Source organism: Theobroma cacao, chromosome 1, assembly GCF_000208745.1.
Source record: "Theobroma cacao cultivar B97-61/B2 chromosome 1, Criollo_cocoa_genome_V2, whole genome shotgun sequence".
In the NCBI taxonomy this organism is placed as follows: Eukaryota; Viridiplantae; Streptophyta; class Magnoliopsida; order Malvales; family Malvaceae; genus Theobroma; species Theobroma cacao.
In genome coordinates, this window is record NC_030850.1 from 31,494,050 (window position 1) to 31,507,751 (window position 13,702).

The window sequence follows — 13,702 nt, forward strand, 5'->3', positions numbered from 1 at the left end:
TACTTTATATATGGTGGGGTAATGGTAGTCGACGATGATTAATGAACCCGCACTTTCGTCAATGCCGCTATTTCCTTCCCAGTCGTCACCTTTTTTATTCTTTTTGACCTTTCTGTTTAACTGTCACGTAACCCGGAGTGTAGTATATGTTACAATTTATGGGAATAAGTCTTGTAATCTCATTAGTATGTTTGTAGCATGTTTATAAACTTTAACTTCGTGAAGGGCATATCGAATTTATTAAAATTCACAAATAATTCAGTTGAATGAAATGTACAGACTTCCGTTTACGTTTTCTGCACTTGTTAGTGCTGATTCTTATTTCATGGGAAAAACAAAAGAAACATCGTTAAAGAGGTAATTAGGTTGCAGTAAGCAATTGGCAAGCAGAAGTAGCAGCAGTAGAAGCAAACCTAACCGAACCCAAATCTGCCGCTTTGCTGCTGAATGTTCTTTTTGATCATTCTTCTCCACATGCTCCTGAGTTTCTTCCTTCTTCTTACCGTTATTGCTGCCACTTTCGTCCAACATGTTAGCCGAGTAATGACACGCTTCTATCTTGGCTGTCGTGTCTGTCTCCTCGAATTTCTTTACAGATATTAGATGGCTAATGGTCATCTCCTTGGATTCGGGTGATAGTACCCCCATCATCTCTGCAGGCCAAATTGCCTCCATATTAGATTCTGAGGAAGAGCTTCCTGTTCCTTCTGTTGAAAATGATGATTGCAACGGTGAGTCTTCTTCTTCTTCTGTTGAAAATGATGATTCCGTTGGTGAATATCCTTCTTCTTCTTCTTCTTCTTCTGTTGAAAATGACGATCGCATTGGTGAATATTCTTCTTCATCTTCATCTTCTGTTGAAAATGATGATTGCATGAGTGAACATTCTTCATCTTCTTCCTCCTCCTCCGTTGAAAATGATGATTGCATGAGTGAACATTCTTCTGATGATTCCATGAGTGAACATTCTTCTTCTTCTTCTTCCTCCTCTGCTGAAAATGATGATTGCATGAGTGAATATTCTTCTTCTTCTTCTTCTTCTTCCTCTTCCTCCGCTGAAAATGATGAGTGCATAACAGAATATTCTTCTTCTTCTTGTTCTTCCTCCGCTGAAAATGATGATTGCATGATTGAATATTCTTCTTCTTCTTCTTCCTCTTCCTCCGCTGAAAATGATGATTGCCTGAGTGAATATTCTTCTTCTTCTTCTTCTTCCTCCTCCGCTGAAGATGATGATTGCATGAGTGAATATCCTTCTTTTTCTTCTTCCTCTTTCTCCTCCGCTGTAAATAATGATTGCTTTGGTGAACATTTCTCTTCTTCTGTTGATGGCACTGATGACAACGATGATTGCATTGTTGACTTTTCTTCAGCCGTCGGCTTTGCACCTACATCGACCGCTTCACCTTCTATCTCTATTTCAATGGTTTCCATCACTGAAGAGTCGTTGGTGTCATTCTTGACCACGTTCTTTGGTTTATGCAAGGAGTGGTCAATCACTGGACGTGAAAGCTCTTCAATATCACCATAATCATCAGTCATTGCAATGCTTTCTTGCTCTGTATCAGAGATGAGAATCTCTTGGTGACCATTTATAGAATGAGAATCCTTTTGCTGGCAATGCATCGTATTCTCTTCCTGAATAAAACACGTATAGATATGAAGAACGTAACAAGTTACAATATCTCAAATTTGTTAGCTTTGAGTCAGATTAAATGGGCTTAGGAACCGAAAAAAGAAAAAAACCACAACTTTTGATATAGAAAAAGAGTTCCAAATGCAGCAAAAAAGCATGGGGTTTTTTACCGTGGTCAAATTTTGGGTCGAGACCAATTCGCAAGTTTCAATTTGGGTGATACCAATCGTTGATGTTCCATGGTTTGTGCAACTGCAAATAAATGATCCTCCAAATTAAACTATTTACTGAAAAGAAACAGGCAAACAGCAGTCTAATGATATCCCACATACAACTGTTTACTTCATCATAGACTCAAAAGTTTTCAAAGTAAGAACTTGGTAGAACCATAGATCTCGGGCTCTAATTTTCCAAGAACGTATCTTTAATTCCAGCCTATTCCAATACTAAAGGTCGAATTCTATGACATAAAAATACTAACCATGAATTTTGATGTAGAGTTGAATTGGAATCCTGAAGGATAAAACGTAGCCCTTGGCTTCCATCTTCTTCTTCCCTGCCACAGTCTGTAACTGCCAAATTCGTTGTGTCCTTGTTGCTATCTTTCCTACCTTTCTTGATCATAAAGGAAGCTACCAGGCTTGCAATAGCCAAGGCTCCACTCAAGAAAACCACCCCTTCTATACCGCTACCACCGGCAGCATTACTCACGCTTAGTTGAAATTTCCTTCTCCCCTGTCCACAGCTCCTCTTTTGCTTCTCCATATGTTTTTCTTGACGAGTTTACTCGAAAATTTCTTGTGTTGCTTTCTTTTCTGTCAGATTGGCTTTAATCAATGAAGGCAAAGGGATTCGATTCTTGAAGAGAGGAAGAAAGAGAGGAAGAAAGGAAGGTTGATGGTATTGACCTTGGAAGGAGTGAAGTATCAAAATCGGAGCTTGAAGCGGACATTTCTTTGGGTAGATTTATGACTTGGCAATTCAGCATCTTAATTTGCTTCACACCCGTTCCCCTCTACGGATTCCGTTACTTTTTCCACCTCCCAAATGACGCAAATCTAGTCATTATCTAAAAAAAAGAAAGCCATTGGTACATTAATGCTAGAGGTTAATTTTTCTCAAGTGACACCTAATCCTAATCCTAGTTTTGGGGGAAATGGGTTACTTTGTACTTTATTAAAAAGCTCCATTGTATACTAGCAATAAACTGGTATAAGATAAGTACTGTCCTTTCTATAATATATTTTAATTTACGAAACTATAAGTAAAAAATATTAATTATAATCAAATAATTTTCATATATATCACATATTATATTCAAAGTTTTTTTTTTTTTGAAAAACAAGGACCTTTTATTTAAGACCATGTAAATGCATTCTGAGATGAATATATAGAACACATAAATTATAGACAACAGCATCACAATCTAAACCCTTTCAAGGATAATAACCAAAATAATAGTTCCGAATCAGAAGTAAGGATCCGCAAAGTCTTGTTAACCATAAACCCCTCATTTACTAATAAGCATAATCTACCAAAACCACAAAAGAACACATCTCTCCCTCAAAAATTAAACATGCACAGAACACAAGAGCATGTTATGTATTACACCATTCATTTGCCACCATGCTTGGCCTTTTTGTGAGATTCTAGACCACCCTCAGAGCCGAATGACTTGTTACAAGATCCGCAAGTGAATTGACCACCAGACTTCGGACTCTTTGCAGAAGATTTCCCAGCTTGCTTTGATGGGTGAGGTGTTGCTCTGTGACCACCCTTCTTACCATCCGAGGTTGCTGCAGACTTTGCCTTTTTTGCAGAAACAGGGGTAGCAGCTTCTGCAGGTCTCTTCTTGCTTGCCTCGACCTTGTTAGGTGTCTCCTCATCCTTATCATCTGAACTTTCATCCATAGACATCTCATCAGACTCATCTTCATCCTCAGAATCATCGTCCTCATCAGAACCACTTTCATCCTGAGAATCACTCTCATCGTCATCTTCTTCAGTTTTCTTGTTATTCCTTGGTTCTTCTATCTTCACAGCTTGTTTTACAGCATCAGGTTTCCCAGCATTAGCCTTAGATGTTTTTACATCTGTCTTAGCTTTTCCATTTTCTGCAGCAGCCACAAGAAGCTCCTCATCCTCGCTACTTTCTTCGTCACTAGACATGTCAAATTCATCATCACAAAAGTTTTGTAACCAAGGAAATAGACGCTTGTTGTGTTTTGATGGATATATGAGAAGTATGAAAGCACAGCAAGTGAAAAAGAGTTTTTTGGAGTAACAGAAGCTTAATATTTCTGATATGCATTAACTTAGTTTTTAATACATAGCAAAGCTTAACTAGAAAGCTTAGATCAGTACAAGGCACAAGAATACATGCTAATCATTACATAAGTCTTTCACTAGATGCATAGCTATCATAATAAGATAGGAATCTAGCTGTCTTAATACAAAATGATCACATATCATCCAAAGGTTAATAGCATGCACTGATGTAGTTTTCAATGCAAGTCCTATTTCAACACTCCTCCTTAGGACTTGCTTTGCAAACCCATAGCATTAATCTAAGGTCTTCAAACCTCTCCTTTGGTAGTGCCTTGGTGAAGATGGCTGCTACTTGCTTGTTTGAGTTGCAGTAGTTGAACTTCACTTCATCTAATTTTTCAGCTTCTCGGATAGCATGAAACTTCACATTGATGTGCTTAGTTCTACCATGGTTTACAAGGTTCTTGGCAATGGCAATTGCTTATTTGCTATCCAAGAATAGTTCTGTAGCTTTCTTTTGTTCAAACTTCAGATCCAAACACAACTTCTTGAGCCATAAAGCTTGGTTCACAGCAGCTGCAGCAGCAATATATTCTGCTTCAGCTGTTGACTGAGCCATTACCTCTTGTTTTTTTGAGTTCCAACTGAAAGCAGCTCCTCCTAAATAAACACATATCCTGATGTGCTTTTGAAATCTGTTGGATCTCTAGCAAAATCACTATCATTGTATCCAATCAATTTGACTTCATTTAAGTATTTGAAGTGCAAGCCAAGATCAAGAGTGCCCTGCAGATACCTCAAAATCCTCTTAGCACCTGAGAGTTGCTGAACAAAAGGACTTTGCATAAATCTTGAGAGATAACTCACTGAAAATATGATGTCAGGCCTTGATCCACATGCATAAAGTAGACTACCAATTAAGCTTCTGTAGATAGAAGGATCAGTGAGTTTGGGAGAGTTAGCATCATTGAATTTATCATTTACAACCATTGGAGTTGCAACTGATTTGCATTTCTCCATGTTAAACTTTTCCAAGACTGCAGCAATATAAGTTTTCTGACAAAGGAAAATACCCTGGTCAAATTGATCAACCTGAAATCCCAAGTAGTACCTCATTTTTCCCAAATCAGTCATGTCAAACTCAGTCTTCATGGCTGCTTTAAACTGAGTTATTAGTTTGCTTGTAGAATCTGTGATAAATAGATCATCAACATATAAGGAAACCATCAACATTACTTGATCTTGGACCTTTAAGACATAAAGTGTAGGTTCATTTACACTCTTGTAGAACCCTTTTGACTCCAGATAGCTGTCCATCTTGCTGTACCAAGCCCTAGGGGCTTGTTTGAGACCATACAAAGCCTTATGCAGCTTGTAAACCTTGTTGACTCTGTCATTGACTTTCAGCCCTTCAGGTATTTCAACATAGATATCTTCCTGTAGGACTCCATTCAAGAATACTGATTTGATGTCAAGGTGATAAACCTCCCAACCAAGACCACCAGCTATAGCAAGTAAAAGTTTAACTGTCTTAAATCTGGCCACTGGTGCAAATGTATCAGTGAAATCAATTCCTGGTAGTTGAACATAACCTTTTGCAACCAAGCTGGCTTTATGCTTGTTGATTGAGCCATCAACATTGTACTTGGTTCTAAAAATCCATTTAGTGCCAATGAAATTCATAGAATTTGTTCTATCAACCAAGGACCAAGTTTTGTTTTTGTCAATCACCCTTAGCTCCTCCTTCATGGCAACTTGCCAGTGAGGTAATTCTTTGGCTTCTTAGTAACTTGTAGGACCTGTAATGGCCATATTGCATCTGACATAGATGTTTTCTAGAGTCCTGGTGCCCCTGACAGTAAATTTTTCATCATTAGGATCTTCAAGAGGTTCTTGAACGAATTCTGGTAGTGTCCCTAGACCAAGCAACTTGTAATTTGAAGCCTCAATCACTTCTGACTTCTAGTTCCAGTAGGCTTGTTCATCAAATCTAATATCCCTTGCTGCTTGAACCTTTTTGGAGCTTAAATTGAACACCTTGTAACTTTTGGATTGCAAACTGTAGCCAAGAAAGACTCTTAGCTCAGCTCTTGGTTCTAGCTTGGTTTTTTTGGCCTCTGGAACATGCACATAACAAATGCATCCAAAGACTTTGAGATGGTCAACAGCAGGTTTCACATTATACCATGCTTCATAGGGTGTTAACTTCTCCAAGGCTCTTGTTGGCAGAATATTTTGTAGATAAACAGTAGTATTTGCTGCCTCTGCCCAGAATTCTTTAGGCATTTATTTTTCAAACAGCAAGCACCTAGCCATATTCAATATAGTTTTATTTTTTCGTTCACAGACCCCATTTTGTTGAGGTGAATATGGAACAGTGAATTGATGCTTAATGCCAGTAGCAGATAAAAAAGCTTTAAACTCGTCTAAATTGAACTCCCTTCCATTATCAATTCTCAAACATTTCACCTTCCACCTTGGCTCAAGCTCAACAGAAGCTTTAAACTTTTTAAATACTGAAAACACATCAGATTTGAACTTAATGAAATAAATCCAAGTCAACCTGGTATAGTCATCAATGAACAACACAAAGTACTTGCTACCATTGAGTGATTCAGCACTCATTGGACCACAAACATTAGAATGTATCAGTTCAAGTTTCTCATAGGCTCTCTTAGTGCTTTTTAAAGGAAATGGCAGCCTTGTTTGCTTTTCTAATTGGCAAACTTCACAAACATCAGTGTGTTCATATATGGAGGGCAATTTTGTCACTAAATTGTTAGATTTCAGCAACTTCATTGTAGAGTAGTTGCAATGCCCAAATCTCCTATGTCATAGCTTAGACACATCATAACCATCCTTCTCAACAGCTTTTAGACTCATGTGATGCCAATCTAAAGGGAAACATCTATTTCTCATCTTGACAGACATTAAAACATTGCCTGAAGGTTCAATGATAGTGCACTCTTTGTTTTTAAACAATAAGGTATAGTCATTGTCTACCATTTGACCAACACTCAGTAAGTTTTGACATGCTTGAGGCACTAAAAGAACATTCGAGACATACCTGGCTCCATTTGATGTTGGTACAGCAACTGTTCCTCTACCAATGGCATCCAAAAACTCTCCATTCCCAATTTCTACCCTTGCCCTTTGATTCTGATCAATTGTGGTGAATAAGGATGCATTTGGTGATATGTGACTTGAACAAGCACTGTCAATTAACCAGGTCTGATCTGTCTTTCCCGTTTTGCCCTCTGATGTCATAAACAACAACTCTTTCGTTGTCTTAGCTTCCTTTGATACTTTAGCTTGCTGGTTTTGTTGAGCAAATTTTTTTTTGCATACCTTTTCCACATGACCAAGCTGATTACACTTCCTACACTTAACGTTTGGCCTAAACCAACAATACTTTTCAGCATGGTTAGTCTTTTTGCAGTAATAGCACACTGCATTTTTGGTTTTCTTACTTTGTTGCCTCTGATTTGAAGTTGCTGCCTTCTCTTTGTTCCTTGTCTCATCTTGGAACTTTTTGTTGACATCATGAAGGACATTCTTGTCCTTAAACTTTGCTTGCAAAGCTGTCTCAGTATGCTCATCAAGCCTAATTTGTCTTCTTGTTTCAGCAGCTTGAAGGGCATTTACTAGCTCTTGCACTGTCATTAAGGTGAGGTCTTTGGATTCCTCAAGAGTTGCAATCTTTGACTCAAATCTCTCAGGAGTACTCACCAGCACCTTCTCCACAATTCTTGAATCCGAAAGCTCAGCTCCCAAGAGCCTTACTTGGTTTACTATCTTCATAAGCTTATCCACATAGTCTTTCACAAACTCATTCTCCTTCATCTTCAGCACTTCAAATTACCTCATCAAATTCAGAACTTGCATCTTTTTGGTTTTATCTAACCCTTGAAACTCCTCCTTGAGCTTATCCCATGCTTCCTTGGCTGTTTCACAAGCCATAATTCTTGCAAATATAGGTTTTGTTACAGCAGCATGAATATGGGACAGTGCCTTGTACTTTTTGGCTACTTCTTCACTATGCTGTCTTATTTGGTTTATAGTGGGATTGGCTCTAAGCTCAGGGGTTTCTCTTCCATGTTCAACAACTTCCCAAAGGTCAAATGCTCTGAGAAAAGCCTTCATTTTGACAGTCCATGATGCATAACCCTCACCATTGAAGATTGGTGTAGAGAGACTTGCTGTACTGCCACTTGATGCCATACCTTTTGAAAGGAGGTTGTTTATGTGCTATGAAGGTTTTTAAGCTTGCTAACAAGCCTCTAAGATCATTAGAGCTCTGATACCATGCTGTGTTTTGATGGATATATGAGAAGTATGAAAGCACAGCAAGTGAAAAAGAGTTTTCTGGAGTAACAGAAGCTTAATATTTCTGATATGCATTAACTTAGTTTTTAATACATAGCAAAGCTTAACTAGAAAGCTTAGATCAATACAAGGCACAAGAATACATGCTAATCATTGCATTAGTCTTTCACTATATGCATAGCTATCATAATAAGATAGGAATCTAGCTGTCTTAATACAAAATGATCACATATGATCTTAAGGTTAATAGCATGCACTGATGTGGTTTTCAATGCAAGTCATATTTCAATAACGCTTCCATTTTTCCAGTAGTGAGAGAGCTCAAACTCTTGGTCAAACACTAAATCAAAAGATAATTGAGGGAAATTCTGGTGGGAAAGAGTTCCAACAACGAGTTTCTGCCCATCAGCATTTACATGGAGGGTGACAGATTCTACTTTGTTCTATGACTCGCCAAGCGTTGCCTGGGAAAGATGGATGACATGATTGGCACCAGGGTCTGCTTTAATAGGCTTTCTAGCCTTAACTTCAATACCCTAGAACTCCATGGATGATGTTGATAGTCGGAGAGAGGGAAGAAACTGAGGGGCCAGGGTTTTGGGAGGAAGGAGAACTAGGGTTCAAGAAAGGGGAAGCACGAGAGTATAAACGCTTTAAAGAGTATTCAAAGAAAAATTAATTAAACAAATAACATAAAATTAAACTGAACTCACATACTTTACAAATAAATTAGTAGTAATATTTATTTGTTGTCAAATAATTGCACAATGTGGGTCTTTCCTAGTACAACTTTCCATGGTTGCTTAGAGTTTGATGCAATTTTTGGTACATGGTATGATTATCAAAGAATTCTATTGCCTAAGCTATTTTCAGAAATTTAACACAAATACCAAAAAAGAAATTAAGTGGTGGAGGTTATAATTTTCCATGAGGTATGATCGTGTTAACAGTGACTAGTTGGATAAGGGGAAGTGGTCGACTTGAATTTAAGTAACTTTGCTGCAACTCAAATATTTAGAAACAATTGTAGTAATTTTTACATTGTTCCTAGCAAGTTAAGCAAATTGTCAAGCAAAAAGCAGCAAAGTATTCAATTTGCTGTATATTGATATATAGAACCCCAACTCCCAAAAACAATTGACAAATTCCGTTTGGTTAACATGCGATCTCAATTATTTCAATATCCATCGGGCCAGATTGATTTAGCGTCTTTCTGTGGAATGAAGAAGAAAGGTCCAACGGTGAACAACTTCATATTCTTGTCATGGAGGAGATGGTAAGAAGCAAGAGGAGCACCAGTAATCCCCTGGTTGACATCAGTTGGAACGTCGCAAGCATCCGATGGGGAGAGTTCAAGGAAAGCCTTGCATTCTCTAAGCCTCCTACTATCTTTTACCTCATAAGGAGAGACTGTTGCAATGAAATAACCCTTGGCATCTGTTGCACAACTCAAGATGGAGAAAGACTCTGTTTCGTACCCGTACTTATCCACACCCTGGCATGTTATCCTCGCCACAGCACCTACACCCATAAAAAGAGATATGAACATATGCCAAACTTCCACGATATTCAGTTCTCTTGCTACTTTCGCTGTATGTATATAGTACCTAATTAAATATAGTGTCATCAATTAATCTTAGGTTGTTAAATGTCATTCTAATTAATAGAATTTTAGCTTTGTAAAAAGAATTGGGGGTTGGGATGGAAATTACCTTCAAGCGGGATGAATTGACTGCCTGACCTGCAATACACAAGGCCTTGAATACCAATCATTGTGGAGAGAAGCTTTTCTTTTTCAACATATGGCTTCTGAAGGTTGGGGTTGGGTTTATATTCACCATCACTATCCAAAGCAGCCGTCGGAAGTAACAAAGGAAGCATAAATAAGGTTGCGAAGAAGAAATTCTTAAGAGCCATGCTCATGTCCTCTCTCAGAGAGAGTTGTTGAATTGAAAACTTGGTGGATTATAGGAGTACATTGGCTTGGCCTTTTAAAGAAATGGTGCCATATATTGCTATGCATCGTGGCATAAATTATGGAGGTAGGAAAAGACTTGGCTGCACGACGTAATAGAGCAATCATTGGACCTGGATGCCAACCAGAGAATCCCATGCCATGCATACATCAAATTATCCAGCAACAACGTGCAAAGCCAGCCATTTTTATTCGGTATACAAAATATGCTAATTTGGTTTCTTTTTTACCTGATTCATTAATATATGATTCCTCCTCAAAATTTGATAGGGAAATTGGGTGCTTCTCCCCTTCTCGGCTTCTACATCATCCCGTTGACTTTTGACCCCGTTAGACTTAAACTCAGTAAGCCAATATATATTTTTATTTTGGACGTCGTAATTGTTCAGCTTCCTTACATGCCTTTCTCGGACAATACACTAGATATCTTCACAAGTGAAACATGACTAGGAGGTGAAAATCGTAAATTATTATATACTTATTTATTGAAATATATCATATCTTTATTTAACTTTGTTAGTAATCTTAATCTCTTGAATTAATAATCTCAAATTGCATGGTATTCTTTTTTTATAAACATTGATCTATTTTTTTATAATCTTATAAATAGTTTCTAAGTGATCTTAATCAATAGTATTCAATAATCTTGTAAGATACAAACTTACTAAAATATCACATACTAATATTAGACACTTGGTAACATAAAGGTTGCTAAAATATTTGATATTCAGTCATTGAAATATAATTTATAAATTTTTCAATAACTTAAATCTGAAAAATCAGTAATCTCATAATACAAGATTACTTTCATAACTTTTATCTATTATTTAGCAAGACGTGTTTTGTAAGTAACTTTTATGAAAAACATGAACAAATATGATTATTGAAATTTTAAATACTTAGTTACATAAAATAATTATTACATATTTACTCAAACATCATATTTTTGTTTCTTTTTTTGCCCAATCAATAATTAATTAGTATTAAGTACCATTGAATGATACATAGCATGGTCATGAGCAACAACAATGCCAGACCATTAAGTTCAAGCAGACCGAACTTGCCCAGAAAAAAACCCTATACAAAAGTCAGAAACACCCTATAGAAGACAATCCACCCCATTTAGCTTCTCTCAAACAGTGGAGTTTCACATGAACTGACAAGAAAAACAAAGCACCGCAACAAAACAAGATATATTCCTTATAAGCAAGGTCATGAGCACAAGCAATTCCATTCCCGAAGCAGAAACAAAAAGAGTCAACTTCCCTTCTACTTCCTTATGCAACAACACTAACTAAATCAGAGATAAGCTACCAGAAGCATTCGGGAAACTCTCCTACTATCCCCGTTGCACCTATTCCTAATATATGAAGACTGCAGTTTTATGGTCGTCTCGTCCCTTACAAAACTAACAGCCAAGCACCCATAGCAGATCATTTTATCCATATTATCCAAACCACCAGAAATAAGACATCCCCCACTACCACCGAACTCACTAAGAACCAACTTATATTCCACATTACATTCAACTCTTGTGCTATTGAAATATTAGATATATATTTAGTGATATATCGTATATTAATATTAGATACTTATATATAGGAAATACCTAACTCAATCCCAAAGTGTTCCTATTTTTTGAGAATTTCATTTGTTGGATATAAGATTGGGAGTGCAGTTGAGATAAAAAGCTGTACATTTGGCTTTTAATAAATTTATATGGTTTAGTTTCAAACTAGAAATGTGTTACAAGTCATAACAATTAATGATGAAAAACTCTTTAAGGCTCTGTTATTCACTTTGTAGACCAGGAGGGATTGATTGGGTTGTGCACTTGTTATGCACCTTGTAGCTGATATAAAACTCTAGTAGGCTCCGTGGTGCACTTGTTATGCACCTCTGTTTTTTATTTTTACTCTGCTTATGAACTTCATCCCCAGCCTTATAGGCTGAACTCAGTGTATAGTTTTTTCAGTCATATTAATGAATTTATCTTCATGGTTGAGAAAAAAAAAATTAATGATGAAACAACATGATATAGGAAAAGGGAAGAAAAGAAAAGACACAGGAGGAGAAAAATAATCATATTCAAAGCTTTATTAATAGAGCAAAGTTCATTACAAATCTCTGGCAGAGGCTGCAAGTCCAGCTAGCCAATAAAATAATCATTAAACAACGAAAATCAGACCCAAAAAAGAGAAACAGAAAAGAACCAACTTAAGTTGCCTTCTCAACTTCAAAATAAAAGATAAAAATGGGGGGAAGGGGGTCTTAAAATGGATTGTTTAGTCATGAAGAATTAATTCAATTTTAGTAACCATTAGTGGCTGATTTAGCTACGGAGGTGTAGAAGAAAGGCCCCACGGAGTACAAATTCATCTTCTTATTTAGAACACTGAAATTAGAAAGAGGAGCACCATCAATCCCTTTGTTGTCATTCGTGGGAATATTACAGGTCTTCAATGGAGAGCTCTCGAGATACGCCTTGCAATCTTTAACCTTCAACTTATCTACGACACCTGAATGAGACAATGTGGCAAAGAAGTAACCCTTTGCATCAGTTGCGCCGCTGCAAATGGAGACGGTTTTCTCGAGCCCGCCCTTATCAACAGCTTTACATGTTATCTTTGCTAAAGCCCCTGCTCATGCATAGAAATTTGATCAGAAGTGAACCCAATTAGACAATCTTCTCAAACAAAGTCATAATATACAAAAGGGATTATTAGGAAATCAATTGTCCAAATCGATATACCTTGAATTGGATAATACTTGGAACCTGATTTACATAAAACAAGCCCTTGAACACCAACGGAGAGAAGATTTTCCTTTTCTTCCGACTTTGGTTCATAGAACTCTGTTTTTGTGTCATAGTAAGGCTTTTCTTCTCCTTCTGGCTTTGGTTTAACAACGTATGATTTTCTGCCATACTCAGGCTTTTCCTTTTCTTCTGTCTTCGGTTTGTAGAGGTATCCCTTTGTGTCATAATCAGGCTTTTTTTCTCCTCCATACCCAGACTTTTCCTCTGGCTTCTCCTTGTAGTTGTCTGGTTTTGTGCCATAGTAAGGCTTTTCTTCTCCTTCTGGCTTTGGTTTAGCAACGTATGGTTTTCTGCCATACTCAGGCTTTTCCTTTTCTTCTGGTTTTGGCTTGTAGATGTTTTGTTTTGTGCAATAATTAGGCTTTTCTTTTCCTTCTGGCTTTGGTTTAACGACCTCCGGTTTACTACCATAATCAGGCTTTTCTTTGTCTACCGGCTTGGGCTTGTAATAGTCTGGCTTTGTAGGCTTTTCTTCTTCTTCTGGCTTTGCTTGAGGGCTGTCAGCTGGTATTCCATCGAAACCATATTTAGATGAATCATCATTACTATAATCACCAGCGGAAGCAATGACCAGCAATGACAGTAGAAGCAATGAGAATGCCAAGGAGAGACGGGTGAGAGCCATGATTATTGCTATTAACTCTGCAATGTAATTATAAGAATGGAGAGAGAAATACAA

The 13,702-nt window shown here is 37.3% G+C and overlaps 2 protein-coding genes and 1 pseudogene across 2 annotated transcripts; all 3 read right to left on the reverse strand.

The window, feature by feature from the left end:
- On the reverse strand, positions 217-2,624 carry LOC18613607 (protein Ycf2). Its single transcript, XM_007050935.2, has 3 exons — positions 2,118-2,624; positions 1,807-1,888; positions 217-1,638 (listed from the first exon to the last, which is right to left on the reverse strand). The coding sequence occupies exons 1-3, from the start codon at positions 2,399-2,401 to the stop codon at positions 319-321; spliced, it is 1,686 nt and encodes a 561-aa protein (XP_007050997.2). The 5' UTR covers positions 2,402-2,624; the 3' UTR covers positions 217-318.
- Positions 3,242-8,778, reverse strand: LOC108661802 (annotated as a pseudogene).
- Positions 9,123-13,702, reverse strand: LOC18613608 (proline-rich protein 3). The gene is made up of 4 exons (XM_018118177.1): positions 12,958-13,702; positions 12,519-12,844; positions 9,943-10,186; positions 9,123-9,751 (listed from the first exon to the last, which is right to left on the reverse strand). The coding sequence occupies exons 1-4, from the start codon at positions 13,646-13,648 to the stop codon at positions 9,408-9,410; spliced, it is 1,605 nt and encodes a 534-aa protein (XP_017973666.1). The 5' UTR covers positions 13,649-13,702; the 3' UTR covers positions 9,123-9,407.